The sequence below is a fragment of the Capricornis sumatraensis genome, chromosome 11 (genome assembly GCF_032405125.1).
Source record: "Capricornis sumatraensis isolate serow.1 chromosome 11, serow.2, whole genome shotgun sequence".
NCBI classification, from domain to species: Eukaryota; Metazoa; Chordata; class Mammalia; order Artiodactyla; family Bovidae; genus Capricornis; species Capricornis sumatraensis.
Window position 1 is genome coordinate 34,338,382 of NC_091079.1, and position 16,350 is coordinate 34,354,731.

Sequence of the window (16,350 nt, forward strand, 5' to 3'; positions counted from 1 at the left end):
AATAAAAATCAACTGTATTTTCAAAATTTGCAATGAACAATTTGAAAACGAAATTAAGAAAATAATTCCATTTACAATAGCACCAAAAAGAATAAGATGCTTTAGAATAAATAAACAAAAGAAATGTAAAACTAATGCTCTGAGAACACTGTTGACAGAAATTAAATAAGATCTAAATAAATGCAATCCCATCAGAAACCCAGCTGTCTTCTTTGTAGAAACGGATAGGCTGATCCTTAAATTCATATAGAATTACAAGAGACCCCGAAGACCCAAAACAATTTTGTAAAAGAAGAGCAAAGTTGGAGGACTATACTTCCCAACTTCAACTCTTACTACAGACCTACAAGACGCTGCGGTACAGGCATAAGGACAGGACTGCAGAATTCTATCAATGGAACAGAATTAACTGAGAGACCAAAAATTATCATGTATGCCAATGGTCAACTGAATTTCAACAAAGAGGAAGGAAGACTATTGGAGAAGTCTTATTCCTTCTCATTGGAGAAGGAATGGTAAGGAATGGTGCTGGGACAACTGGGCAGTTACATGCTAAAGAATGAAACTGGACCACTAACTCAAACCATGTACAAAATTCATTCAAAATTTAATATAATAGCTAAAGCTATACAACTCCTGGGGGGAAAAACTAGGTATAAATTTGCAAGACCTTCGATTTGGCAATGAATTCTTAGGTATGACATCAAAACCACAGGCAACAAAAGAAAAAACAGATAATTACACTTCATCAAATAAGCTTCTATGCTTCAAAGACTACTATAAAGAAAGTAAAAAGACAACGTGCATAATGAGAAAAAAATTACAGATCATTTATTTGATAATGTACTGATACCTAGAAAACAAAGAATTCTATAACTCAGAAACAAGTAACTCAATACAAAAATGGGCAATGGATGTGAGTAGACATTTCTCCAAAGATGATGCACAAATGTCCAGAAAGAACATGAAAAGAAGTTTCATATCACTGCTCATCAGGGAAATGCAAATCAAACGTATAGAACAGCATTTCTTAATAACATACAAATAACAATTTATTAATAACCACAATGTGATGTCTATCAGTGCACATAGAAAATGTATACCCAAAGACTGGGAATACTATTTAGCCATAAAAATAGGGCAATTAACTGGGAGGGGGTTAAAAGAAAGCTAGGTTAGTTATCCTAAGTAAAATCCCATCAAGAGCAATAATGAAACAGCAGTGAGATCATTTTTAATCAACCTCATTATGGCCCAGATGCTGCTAGAATCAGAGGAAGAGCAGATCCAAATGGTAATGAAGCCTCCTCTCAACTTCAGTCTAGGCTTAAGTGCCAACTCAAAAATGCCTTTAAAGAAATTCATGCAAGGAATGCCTCTTGCGAGCTGGTCACATGCAAAAGTGAAGCAAGACGCACATCTGTTTGGAACTTGCCCCAAGGGCCTCTACTTCTTCTCCAAATTGGGTTCATAACTCCCACCCACAGAGAGAAAGCCAGTGCCTGGAGCAGCACTCAGGGAGAAGCAAATTAGCATTTCCAAGGTCAACTGCTGACAGGCCTAATGGTTTACAGCAACCAAAATATTCTGGCTGCTGAAGTTAAGAGGCTTCGCTTGCTCAACACCAGCAAGAAACTAATTTAGCACAACTACAAAATATGAAAATATTGTAGGTGTGGAGTCAAATCAGCATGTGACAGTTCAAACAGAAACAAATATTAATAGGATCTGCAGAAATAAGTAATCTTAAGCTAGTTAAACAATTTTGGGAAAAACCTAAAATACCAATCTCACCAGTGGTAGAGGACTGATAAGAATTAAAAAAAAAAAAAAAAGAGAGAGAGAGAGAGAAATCAACAGATAATATATTATCCTATTTTACCAACTGGTTTAACGTGAATACTCACCAAAACCAGTTTAAAAAATCTGCAAAACTAACTGATTTAACTACCATTAAAATTTTCTGCCCTCCTCAGAGACTCAACGGAAACTAAAATGCCCTCTGTACTTGCTGCTATCACAACTGCCACTTCTAACATGGAACTATTAAGCATCTGAAACATTGCTAGTCCAGACTAAGAAAAGAATGTGGGTACAAAAATAACTCAACTGTCATATTGATTATATGTTGAGATAATATTTTAGACAACATTAGATTAAATAAAATATTACTAAATTATTGTCTCCTCTTTTTTCTTACTTTTTGTAATGAGGATACTAGAAAAATTTTAATTAAACATGTGGCTCACATATTTTTACTGGACAGTGCTGCTACATATAAATAATACTTTACATTTATGAGGCACACACATACGTAATTTCAGGTATAAAGTAGAGAAACAGGGAGAAATGGATCTGGATAATAAATATCTTCTGTACAATAATCAAATTGGTTTCATCTTTTAATCACCAATCTAATAAAACCTCCTTTCTGCTTACTGAAAGACAAACTTTTATGTCTTTTAAAAAGGACCTGATATTTCAAAAATGATTCTAAAGTATGTTCTACTTCTGCTATGAACTGTCTCCTTTTCCTAAAATTAAAAGTCTTAATTCTTTTCAGTGATCAAAGATATATGATAAAGTGCCAATCTAACTTTAAAATCTGATCAAGTGACTCCATTTCGGTTTTTTCTGTGGTAGTCATTTTCATACCTGTTAGGTCTTTGAAACCAAACCCCTGCTTTTGCTTCAAAGATTTTTTAAAAAGTAGAATCAACACAAAGATTGTTCTCCAGCATCTAGAAAAACGCAGGCAGTACTGAGGTACTACACAAACTCTGTTTTAAAAACTAAAATAGGACTCATTGACTATTTCAAAAAGTAACATCCCAATGTGAAGGGGAGAGCTTAGCAAACAGAAGAGCACAGCAAGCAATTACTTCCACACATTCCATCACGTGTAGAAACCATGCCAACTCTCAGGTTGTTCGAGTCAGGGGAAGAAAGAGAATCTGGAGGTGTTGGAATGGCTGGAAATTTATGGAGTGAGAGTGCAGAGTAACACAAGGTGAGGTGAGGCCAGCGACAGCCCAGACTTTCCTCTCTGTGGGTCTTAAAAAGGAAACAGCCCGGCTTTCTGACTAAGGAAGGCAACAGGAAAGGAAAACACACTTCACGCTTTCTAACGTCCCCAAACTGTCCCCACTACAGCTGGCCCACCGATAGAGTTATACCTACTGTTCATATTTGTGTGAACAGCTGGTTTTTAAATGTTATCGACAACAACAAGATTCACTAAGGTAGAATGGTAAGTAATAAATATGAGATGTACTTTTCTATTTTGTGACAGGGCCAGCCTCTATCTCTGGTAAATGAACTGAGTAACCTGGATAAATAGAAATAAAGCCAGTGGAAAGGAGAGGTATAGTCCTCGTTCCTTCCTGGAAGAGGTTACCTTAACCTTAATAGCCCTACCTTTCTGTTGTTCTGATAGAATCAACACATTTTTTATATCCTTAGATATACAGAATAACTCAGGTTCCAAGTTATGAAATTTCAGTAACTTAGTGATTATACCTTTTAAACAATCTTGAACCTGCAATTAGCAAACCCAGTACGGGCCCAACGGCACCTGATTAACAAGTGTTCTGGTGCCACCTAGTGGTGTATGCTTCCCCTCAAAGGGGAAATAATGATTAGACCAGGGTTCCTGACCCATGGAGAAGCAACATCAGCTTGTCCTAGACCTATTGAAACTTTATTACTGGGTCCCAGGAATCTGTTTCAACAAGCCCTCTAAGTTAATTCCTCCCATGTTTGAGCACTACTGGATTAATCAGTACCAACACAAAAATTAAGTGCAAAGTCTTAAAAAATTAGGTTCAACAATGAACAAAAGTGCTCAATTTCTAATTTTGGAAAGCAGTTTAGTTTTCTGCATTTTGAATCCAAATTACCTGTATTTAAGGAACTGCGTTAAAAGCCATTTACTAACACATTAATATACATCCAACATTTGAGAGTCCCAGTCTCTGAACGTGTCCTAAGTGCACCCTGAGGTCTATGCCGAGGAAAGCCACTTCAAAGGAAAGGCCAAACACAAAACAAAACAAAAATACAATGAAAGTGAAAGTTGCTCAGTCGTGTCCGACTCTTTGCGACCCTATGGACTATACAGTACATGGAATTCTCCAGGCCAGAATACTGGAGTGGAGAGATGAAAGTCAAACGACCCCTTTTCAAGGGGATCTTCCCAACCCAGAGATTGAACCAATATCTCCCGCCATGGGGGTAGATTCTTTACCGGCTAAGCCACCAGGGAAGCCCAAGAGCACTGGAGACGGTAACCTATTCCTTCTCCGTCATATCTTCCCGAGCCGTGAATCAAATCGGGGTGGTGGATTCGTTACCAGATGAGCTACCAAGTAAGCCAAGCCCAAGAAAGTGAAAGTGTTAGTCGCTCAGGCTCTTTGCAATCTCATGGACTGTAGCCCACCAGGCTCCTCAGTCCATGGAATTCTCCAGGCAAGAACACTGGAGTCAGTTGTAATTCCCTCCTCCAGGGGATCTTCCCAACCCAGGGATCAAACCCAGATCTCCTATATTGCAGGCAGATTCTTCACCGCATGAGCCACCTTAAGAAAAAGCATCAACTGTTATCAGAATATCAGGTTATGGCCTCTTAAGGGGGCCCACCTGAAAAAGGGGAACACATGAAAAGCCAAGGTGGTAGAACACTGGCGGGTTTTAAATAGAATCACCAAAGAGCTTCCCAAGGGGCACAGTGGTGGAGAACCCAGCTGCCAGCGCAGGAGATGCAAGAGACACGGATTCCATCCCCAGGCTGGGCAGATCCCTTGGAGAAGGGAACGGCAACCTGCTCCAGTTACTGCCCGGAAAATTCCATGAACAGAGGAACCTGGCGTGCTACAGTCTATGGGGTCACAAAGAGTCGGACATGGCTGAGTGACGGAGAGCACACTGATGATAACACCCCCTAATAATACCAGACATTGCAAAGGTCCACTGTTTGTATCTGCTCCTATGCAACTATGTGGAGAAGGCAATGGCAGCCCACTCCAGTACTCTTGCCTGGAGAATCCCATGGATGGAGGAGCCAGGTGGGCTGCAGTCCATGGGGTCGCTAAGAGTCGGACACGACTGAGCGACTTCACTTTGACTTTTCACTCTCATGCATTGGAGAAGGAAATGGCAACCCATTCCAGTATTCTTGCCTGGAGAAGCCCAGGGACGGGGGAGCCTGGTGGGCTGCCGTCTCTGGGGTCGCACAGAGTCGGACACGACTAAAGTGACTTAGCAGTAGCAGTATGCAACTATGTTATAAAGTAATCAAGAGAAAAGCAGATCTGATGAAGGCTTGCTGAAGTGTTTATTTTCTATGTAGGTCTTAGAGGAGAACTCGGTTACTTTAAATAACTTAAAGCAACTGGGATTCATTAAGAGAAGTCCCACAATGCATCTAGTTGTTTGCATTCCCTTAAATTCAGCTTGATATTATGCTCTTCTGGGAGGGGGGAACTAATTTTTAATAAGTATCTGTTTATTTATAATTTAATAGCTATATGCTTGAAGTAAAAAAAACTGGATCAAGAGATATATGCCCAATATGACTACTGGTTGACAGAGTCACAATTAAGTATATATGCCATCCTTTACTCCATGGCTTAAATGACAAACCTATCACTTAAAAGAAAAAAATCAACTCTTTAAAGGCTAACCATACAAAACCAAGCCTCAAATATGACAGGTAACATCAGAGACATTAATATGGATTGCATAAAATATAAAGGAACTGCAATAAGAGATAGAGAAAATATACCCCCAAAATGCCTCTGACATCACTAACAGCTGGTAAGAATTACTGCCATCCACTGAGGGTCATCAGAAAGAGAGGGGCTGAAATCAGGCCAAACTGGTTTTAAATTCAAATCCCCTGTCACTAAGGTGTGTGCCTGTGGTAAGTTATTTCAACTCAGTGAGCCTCATTTCCCCATGTATAGAGTGAGGATAAGACTACCCCGTTCAGTGATTTTCACCACCTTGCCTGTCTGCCTGCCTTCTCAGTCGTGTCCAACTCTTTACAACCCTATGGACTGTAGCCCGCCAGACTCCTCTGTCTATGGGATTTCCCAGGCAAGAATACTACAGAGAGTTGTTATTTCCTTCTTCAGGAGATCTTCCGGACCCAGGGATCAAACCAGCGTCTCCTGCATTGGCAGGCCAGGTCCTTTAGCACTGCACCATGTGGGATTTTCACTGCATGCACCTTTATTCAATAGTATCGGCCCCTAGTCAGCTCTCCTAGCTCACTTTTCTTCACCCACTTCAACTCTTACATTAGGAGGTGAGGCATGTTCCCAGATCAAGACTAAACAATACAATAATGGTGGTGATACATTTAATAGTATCTCATATCTCCAGGACACAAGTCAACAGTACATGGAATTTTATCAGCTGAGGAAAAGGCTTCCATACAGGACAGAGAGAGAACAAATAAAGTGACTACACCAGTGATAAAAGTATGCTTCCCCCAGAGTTTGCTCAGATAAATGTCCACTGAGTCAGTGATACTATCTACCATCTCATTCTCTGCTGCACTCTTTTTCTTTTGCCTTCAATCTTTCCCAGCATCAGGATCTTTTTCAATGAGTTGGTTCTTTGCATCTGGTGACCAAAGTATTGGTGCTTCAGCTTCACCATCAGTCCTTCCAATGAATATTCAGAGTTGATTTCCTTTAGGATTGGCTGGTTTGATCTCCTTGCAGTCCAAGGGACTCTCAGTCTTCTCCAAAAAAAAAAAAAAAAGAAGAGTCTTCTCCAGGACCACAGTTCAAAAGCAGCAGTTCTTCAGCGCTCAGCCTTCTTTATGGTCTAACTCTCACATCTGTACATGAAAAATGCTACTGGAAAAACCATAGCATTTGACTCTACAGGCCTTTGTTGGGTATGTAATGAAGCCTCCATAAAAACCCAAAAGGGTGGGGTTCGGGGAGCTTCTGGGTTGGTAAACACACAGAGGTGCTGGGAGGGTGGCAGGCTTGGGGAGGGCACAGGAGGTCTGTGCCCTTTCCCACTCACCTTGCTCTAGGCATCTCTTCCACCTGGCTGTTCCTGAGATGGACCCTTTTATAATAAATCAGCAATTGAGGACGTAAACTGCTTTCCTGAGTTCTGTGAGCTGCTCCAGCTAATTCTATCAATAGAACCCAAAGGGCAGACTTACAGGACTGAGTCCATAGCTTGTGAGATCTGACACTAACTCCAGGTATAGTGTCAGAACCAAACTGAACTGTAGGACACCCAGCTGGTGGCTGCAGAGATATGAAGAACTGCTTAGAGTGGGGAAAACACCTAGACATTTGATAGATGGAAGTGTCAGAAGCATTGTGAGTAGCAGAGTAGAAACAGTGCAGTTTTCCCTACCCCTGGGAACTATGAAGACACAGGCAAAATGACTGAGCTCTTCTAGAGACCTGGGTTTTTAACATTCTGTAGGCCACACCTTCATACTTTTAACACTACAGACACCGTAATTTTCAATAGTCTTCATATATTTAAGTTATAATAATCTCTTGCTTTTATAATTAGCTCCAGTTACAAAGTGATATAAGACATACAAACATTGGCTTCTTATGGTTACTGTTATTTTTATTGTCTTTTGGCCACCACCCCACTATCATTACTTTCTTCTAATTACTGCTTCTACTCAATAACATTATTACGGAAGGAAGTATAACAGTGAGGCCCAAAAGAAACCTTTCCCGTAACTAGACTCCTGGCTGTAAGAAGCAGTTCTTTAGACAAAGAAATTTATTACAATATAATGAAAATCCAGATCTTCCTAAGAAAATAAGTCTTGAGAATGTGACGTCAGTATGTGCTGGCTTCTCAAACCAGTAAGTAATTCTGAAAATAAATTTAACATAAAGGATTTAAGTAAAATAATTATTCCTTTTTCACAAAATTAGATGATGAGTGAGAGGGTTATGGGTGGTCATAATTTTCTTTTTCTATTCATCAAATTTTTAGATTTAGAAATGTCTTATTTCAGGAGGAAAACTAGAATACTACCCACAAAAGCATTCAAATTGAGAAGTATGCACTCAACTAAATGCTTAATGTTTGCAAAACTTCCGTTATTCATGAAGAGGACAAATTTCCAAGACCACACAATTTTTTAACTCTGACCACTGCTCTTTATGGAGAAGGCAATGGCAACCCACTCCAGTACTCTTGCCTGGAGAATCCCATGGACAGAGGAGCCTGGTGGGCTGCAGTCCGTGGGGTCGCTAGGAGTTGGACACAACTGAGCAGCTTCACTTTCACTTTTCACTTTCATGCACTGGAGAAGGAAATGGCAACCCACTCCAGTGATCTTGCTTGGAGAATCCCAGGGACAGTGGGGCCTGGTGGGCTGCTGTCTATGCGGTCACACAGAGTCAGACACGACTAAAGCGACTTAGCAGCAGCAGCAGCAGCTGTTCTTTATTCATCATTAACTCTCAAGTAACTGTCACAAAGTGAAAACTCTGTTTCTTGCCTGGATGGTGTAAGGTGTGAAAAAGAAAAGGAATCAGGTTTAAAAAGGTGATGATTCTTAGCTGGAATACGAATTCCGGATACAAGAAAGAAAACTGATTATCATTCAGTCAATTCACCATATCACTTCTATCAGTCAAGATGCACTGGCTGCAAGGGGAGGAAACCTGTCCACCTTCGTTTAACCAAAAAGGAACTGATTTTCCTGCCATTATGAGTCTAGAAATAGTACAGGGTCAGCAGAATGACCCCAAAAGATCCCAGCTTCTTCCGTCCACAACCAGACTCAACTCTGCCTTTGTAAACAGAAGACACTAAAGCCCAGGAAATGCACAAATGTCCAAGGAAAGTTGTTGAAAACTCCACTTGCAGAAAAGGACAAAAGCTGATGGGCTGTTTCAGAAAAAGCCTTGCAACCTCACTTTGGAATTTCAAAGGGAGAAGGAAAAGAAGAGGAAACGGGAGAGGGAAAAGAAAGGAAAATCAGATACTGTCAACCTCAACAAAATAACCAAAACTTTCTGAGCTAAATATCACTAAATGTTACTTCAATATTATCCAACTGCTGCAAATGCCACTTGAAGGACAAAATCAATTTTCAATAAAGTGTAATGGTTAAGGGCAGAAACCCTGCAGTCAAATCCCTTATGCTCAAATCTCAACTCCCACTGCTGAGCAACTGTGTGACCTTAGGAAGGTACTCAGCTTCACTAAGCCTCAGTGGCTCACGGCGGGGATAACAATAGCCCTTACTTTGCAGGATCACAGGTCGGACCAAGTGAGACAGCACCAGTAGAAACAGCACAGTGCCTGCACACGTCTGACGCATGTACCAAACCCAGCTCTGGCCTTTGGAGCAGGATGGCCATCACCATCACCGCTGTACCCTGGCATAGTTCAACAGACATCCAGTCCCCGCCTGACCTCAATAACGGAAGTCTTTCTGCTCTGCTTCTTTCAGCAAGCCACAGAAACAAAGCAGTATAGAGCAGTGAAATCTGAAAGCTCTCCATCAGAATTTTCTCATCTGCTGAATCCTTGGGCAATTTAAATATGCATCTTTTTATTCTTTAATTCCAAATGTTCCTCACATATTCAGCAAGAATCAGATATTTCGCAGATAAAAAATTATAAGTACAAAATTCAAAGAAAATTACCTATCTTTGAGCAAGTTACAGAACTAAGGCTGTAACTGGGACTAAAGCCCATATGAGGATAATTTTAAGTCCTTCATTTAAGTGGCAATTTTGGTTCTGTCTCTTAAAAGTCTTTCATCTACTGTTGGAGACTGAGTTAGCATCAAATTTACTTAAATGCTGAGTGTTTTTCTACTCTCTGGATCCTTGGACAGCACCTCAGTCTGGTGCCAAGCGAAGACTGCTCTCCTAACAAGCGTCTGCTCAATTACTCCAGTGGGGGTCATTCTAGGCCTCCTCTCTGTATGCAGTTTCTCCTGTCACCTAAATCCTGCTCATAGGCACTCCAGTTCAGGTTCATAACCAGCTGTTCTCAGGGTGTGGTTCCCAAGACCCTTCCACAAGGTCCACAGGATCAGAACTCTTTTCATAGTAACTGTCAGACCTGTAATCGAGTAGCTGCAGCAGAGACCACATGGCCCACAGAGTTCAAGATATTTGTCATCTGACCCCTGATGGGAAAACTCTGCCAATCTCTGCTTTAGAGCACGAATCTTTCAAAAAGTGATGCTTATGTTTCCTCTTAAATGACACAGAAGATGTTGCATTTTGCATCAAAATATACATCTTATTAAATAAAATGAAATTGAAGTTTATATTAAAAACACTCAGAAATCTTCAAACCAAATCCTGAAAAAAAACTGATACAACCCTCCAGGAGGTTATGTAACAGCTCTTCTCTCATGGTTTAAGATTTTATTATGAGTTTCCCCAGGACTACCTACCAAAGCCAAATCTCCATCAGCATCAAAAAGAGACTACAAATCAGGCTGGACAGGGGTAAGACCTTTAGAGAATACCCACTGAAGATGGGTGACTTCTGCTGCCTTCTGTGAATGAATATCTAGTATCTTCCTACCATGAGTGACTGTAAGGCTGGGCAAAACATAGGAAACAACTGCTTTCAGGCATTGAGACACCAGGCAGAGCAGAATTGGGATTCCTGAGAAATCAAGTGAGGTAAGTCCTCTAATTGCTCTCCTCCCTGCAGAAAGGAGGAAGAATCTAAGTGGAGCACAGCAGTCTGGAAGGACCAAAGAGACAGGGACTGGAGTTCAAGTTGCTGAGCATTAGGGGTTTTGCAAGACAGGGCACAGTGAGGGAGGTATGCAGAGAAAGCCCTTCAGGAATCTATACAAAGATTCCTCCTAAAAGCTAAATCGACCCTAAGTGAAGCTACACTGTGTGCGTGCTCAGTCGGTAAGTCATGTCCAACTCTTTGAGAATCCATGAACTCTAGCCTGCCAGGCTCCTCTGTCCATGGGATTTCTCTGGCAAGAATACAGGAGCAGTTTGCCATTTCCTTCTCCAGAGGATCTTCCCCACCTAAGGACTGAACCTGTGTCTCCTGCATTGTAGGCAGAGTCTTTACCACTGAGCCACCCAAGAAGAGAAAACTACACTAGACCTGTCCTAATGAAGTTTAACAACAAGTCTGGAATGGATCAACCTAATCCACAAATTACTTAGCTGCCAACCAAAACAAAGGTCAATACTCTTCAAAGGAAGATGACAAAATTCGGAAACTCCACAACATAATGTACTCAAGCAGCAATGGACAGGGCTGACAGAATCAGCAGACAAGGATATTAAAACAGACAAAGATATTATAAATACACTTCATGTGCTCAAGAATACAAAAGAAAACTTGAGCATAATGAAGAGAAAAATAAGATTCCATGTAATTCTTTTTTATGTCTTCTAAAGCTCAAAAAAGTCTCTGAAATTAAAAGTCCCCTGGATAGACTTAGCATATTAGACCCTTGAAAAGACAGGACTAATGAACTTGAAGACACAGCAAAAGACACTATTCATACTGAAGCCAAGGAGAAAAAAAAAGACTTGAAAAAAATCACCCAGGCCTTGGTGACTTATGGGAGAGTACCAAGCAGTCTAACAATACATGCAATTGGAGCCCCAGAAGGAGAAGGGAGAGAAATAGTAGCAGAAATTTTTTTCCAAATTTGATCAAAACCATAAGTCTACAAATCCATAAAGCTCAAAGAACATCAGAGAGAATAAACAGAGTAAATCACATCAAGGCATATCACAACCAAATTGCTGAAAACCAGTGACAGTAAAACGAAAGAAGAAACATTATGTTGCGCCCCTGCTTCTATATGTGATAGATGCAAAATAAAAATAAATCTAAACCAAACAAAGCAAATACTATCTTCCTAGATCTTCTCATCAAAAAATTGTGGTCAAGTTCAGGAAAACTGAACATTTCTCATTTTATTGTAGAGGCCTTCCTTTACTAGCACCCCTAGCATCAGCTTAGGCTGTCTACTGAGTAATTAAGCATGAACAAAATATAGTTAAATTACTGAAAAATAACTATCACAATGCTATATACCATACAGTTCACAAATATCACATACTTTTGATTGCATGTTCCTTGAGATCAGAAACTTTCATGTTTCAGCACATAAATTTCTAGTGCAGTTTCTAGTAGTTTGAACATAAGGGTTTGAACACATACAAATGAGTCAATCTCATCTCATCCTCAGTACATTACTATGCGGTGTACATACAAGATGAGAAAACAAGATGCCCAGAGGGTTAAATGAGTGTCCCAAGCTCACCCAAAAGGTGAGTGGTATCTCACATCCCTAGAGCAATGCCACTGCACAGGGTTACCTCAAAATAGACACAAAAGAAAGAAGTTTTAATTATTACTTACTCTGAGTTTCCACGAGATCCAAAGCCACACTAGAAGCTGTGTCCATCCCGGAGTTGATACAGGATTGGAAGTTTTTCAAGGAGGAGAGTGCAGATTCTACACCACTGAAGGATATAAAACCAGTTGAACCTGAACCTGAACTTGAAGTGGAACGCCCCGGCATCTTGAAATTATTACCTAGGTTTTCAAACACAGTGAAATGAGATTTATGAATAAGAATAATAACTGCATAGAAAAACAGAACCACTAGAAATATCCATATGACTGTATCTAGTATCTCAACAAATGCTATACTATTCTATATCCCTTGAAAGGATATCAAAGCATTGTGCCATTATCTGGGCCACCAAACACAATATCTGCCCTTTAATATACAGGGAAGGTAGGTGTTCTCATTTTTTAAAGGAAGGATAATACCCTCTTCCAAAAGATTCCCTGAAGAATTCAACAAGAGCTCAGTTCCCAAAAACCTAAAACAAAAATGGGTCAGAAAGAGTAGACTGCTCATATGATGCATTTTTCCAAAAAAAGAAAATAGTAGCAATAAAATAGTTTAGTAAGGGAGAATTTTCAAAACCTGCAATTTTTAACTTATGTATAAGTACTGACTTTAAGGCAGTGAATTAGAAGCCACCTCCAGGCCCTGGCATAAAAACCAAACTCTCTCTCTACACCATCAAATTTTACAGCTTGAAACAGACAAGCAATGACCTTAGAAGTCACATACTGAAGATGGAGAATCACCAAAAGGAAGGAGCCTAGGTTCCCACATCACTGCTTGGAGGAAAACTGCCCACCAGTCAGGTTCCATGCATGAAAGAAATCGAAAAGAACTTCAGTTTTCCAGAGCCATTTAGATTTGGGGGTACATCTATTATTATAACACCAATTGTTGTTCAAAAAACACAACCCTGCAAGGATCAAATGATATGGTTCAAGTATTCAGTTATCTGGGGGGTCAATCTAGATTCTAGTGTAAGTCTAAATTGTCCAGAACAGCACTATCTAAAAACACTTCTTTCCTCCATGACAAACATGTTCTTCCTAGAGTCTGCATTGTCCAGTATGGAAGCCACCATGGTATTATTATTTAGCAGTGATTACTGATGGTCACAATAGCATCAGTAGCCTGACAGAAGAACTGAATTTTAAACTTTATTTCATTATAACCAACTTAAATTTAAATAGCCATACTGTAAGTCAACTACACTTTCAAAAAAATAGTAACATATCCACATTGAAACAGATTTCAGTTCAGTTCAGTTACTCAGTTCTGTCTGACTCTTTGCGAACCCATGAATTGCAGCACTCCAGGCCTCCCTGTCCATCACCAACTCCTGGAGTTCACTCAAACTCATATCCATCAAGTCGGTGATGCCATCCAGCCATCTCATCCTGTCATCCCCTTCTCCTCCTGCCCCCAATCCCTCCCAGCATCAGAGTCTTTTCCAATGAGTCAACTCTTCACATGAGGTGGTCAAAGTATTAGCGTTTCAGCTTCAGCATCAGTCCTTCCTATGAACACCTAGGACTGATCTCTTTTAGAATGGACTGGTTGGATCTCTTTGCAGTCCAAGGGACTTTCAAGAGTCTTCTCCAACACCACAGTTCAAAAGCATCAATTCTTCAGCACTCAGCTTTCTTCACAGTCCAACTCTCACATTCATACATGACTACTGGAAAAACCATGTCCTTGAGTAGACAGACCTTTGTTGGCAAAGTAATGTCTCTGCTTTTTAATATGCTATCTAGGTTGATCATACGGAGAAGGCGATGGCACCTCACTCCAGTACTCTTGCCTGGAAAATTCCATGGACGGAGGAGCCTGGTAGGCTGCAGTCCATAGGGTCGATAAGAGTCGGACACAACTGAGCAACTTCCCTTTCACTTTTCACTTTCATGCATTGGAGATATAAATGGCAACCTACTACAGTGTTCTTGCCTGGAGAATCCCAGGGACGGGGGAGCCTGGTGGGCTGCCGTCTATGGGGTCACAGAGTCGGACACGACTGAAGTGACTTAGCAGGCAGGCAGGTTGGTCATAACTTTCCTTCCAAGGAGTAAGCATCTTTTAATTTCATGGCTGTAATCACCATCTGCAGTGATTTTGGAGCCCAAAAAAATAGAGTCTGACACTGTTTCCACTATTTCCCCACCTATTTCCCAAGAAGTGATGGGACCAGATGCCATGATCTTCGTTTTCTGAATGTTGAGTTTTAAGCCAACTTTTTCACTCCCCTCTTTCACTTTCATCAAGGGGCTTTTTAGTTCCTCTTCACTTTCTGCCATAAGGGTGGTGTCATCTGCATATCTGAGGTTATTGATATTTCTCCTGGCAATCTTGATTCCAGCTTGTGCTTCTTCCAGCCCAGTGTTTCTCATGATGTACTCTGCATAGAAGTTAAATAAGCAGGGTGACAGTATACAGCCTTGACATATTCCTTTTCATATTTGGAACCAGTCTGTTCCATGTCCAGTTCTAACTGTTGCTTCCTGACCTGCATTTAGGTTTCTCAAGAGGCAGGTCATGTGGTCTGGTATTCCCATCTCTCTCAGAATTTTCCACAGTTTATTGTGATGCACACAGTCAAAGCCTTTGGCATAGTCAATAAAGCAGAAATAGATGTTTTTCTGGAACTCTCTTGCTTTTTCCATGATCCAGCGGATGTTGGCAATTTGATCTCTGGTTCCTCTGCCTTTTCTAAAACCAGCTTGAACATCTGGAAGTTCACGGTTCACCTATTGCTGAAGCCTGGCTTGGAGAATTTTGAGCATTACTTTACTAGCATGTGAGATGAGTGCAATTGTGTGGTAGTTTGAGCATTCTTTGGCATTGCCTTTCTTCTAAACAGATTTAGATGTCTTTTTATATCAATATCAAAACTTAAAAAAAAATCATTATTCTTGGTACATAGTCACATTCTTTAATCAGTTTATTAGCCATATCTGTCTTTAATACTATGACATGGGTGTTTTTGAAGATGTATTATCTCAGTGTGCTATTATTTTCATTTTTCTTCCTGAAATTCTGTTCAAAACTGCATGTCATGCTTATGAATGTGAAGCTGTTGACACCTTCAAATGAGTCTTTTCTGAAGACTATTTTTTAAAAAAAAACTGTAAAATACTACAAGTAACCTACTGTGAAGCTCAGAAGTAATACTTCTAAATGGAAAATGTTTTCTATTCTAATCTCATTTTTCCAATAGATATATGTAAATATTTCATCACTAATATTTTTACCTATTTCTGCCTCTATTCAGAGGATCTCTGTTCAACAGATATCTTTTATAAAACCAAACTTATCAAGTAAGTTACCTATTATTATTTTTGTCAATACTCTGCTATGTAGAAACAATGCAAAAAAATATATATTAAATAACCACATGTGTCTAGTGGCTACTGCACTGGACAGCACTGTTCTAGAAATACAATTATCAAAGTATTTTATATATATATATATATATATATATACTATCACACACATACATACACACTAGGGGTTAGCCTAGTCACAGTATGAACAGGACATATCTTCCTAGAATATTAATTTTACTGAAAGAAAACATGAAACACATTTATATTAAAACAAACATTAGTTAACGTTATAGAGCAAAACGTGGGGGCAATACTAGTAGGCGTTAACTACTAAAAAATCCAGTAGGGGTTCAACATGTAGCCTCTGGAGCTGGACTATGTGAGTTCAAAGCCTGATTTTGCCTTTAAAGTAGCTGAATAACTTGCAACAAATTATTTAACCTGTCAATGCCTGCCTTTCCCTTTCTGCAACGTGAGGATGATCCAGTGCCAGTATCAAGGGTTACTGGGAGGACTAAATGAGTTCGCTTGTTTAACAAAACACTCAGAATAATGCCTGGCAAATCATCTTTTAAAATGAGAACAAATATCACCACTGACTTAATCATCACTGTGAGCAGCAATACACAATACTGCATAAGTGAAATGGAC

The 16,350-nt window shown here is 39.9% G+C and overlaps 1 protein-coding gene across 1 annotated transcript in view; it reads right to left on the reverse strand.

Moving 5' to 3' along the window:
• NSMCE2 (NSE2 (MMS21) homolog, SMC5-SMC6 complex SUMO ligase) overlaps positions 1-16,350 on the reverse strand; it is a 230,994-nt gene that overhangs the window by 211,467 nt on the left and 3,177 nt on the right. The window contains exon 2 of the mRNA XM_068983939.1: positions 12,382-12,558. Coding sequence (XP_068840040.1) covers positions 12,382-12,544 — 163 coding nt within the window. The 5' untranslated portion in view covers positions 12,545-12,558. The remainder of the gene's footprint in view (positions 1-12,381; positions 12,559-16,350) is intronic.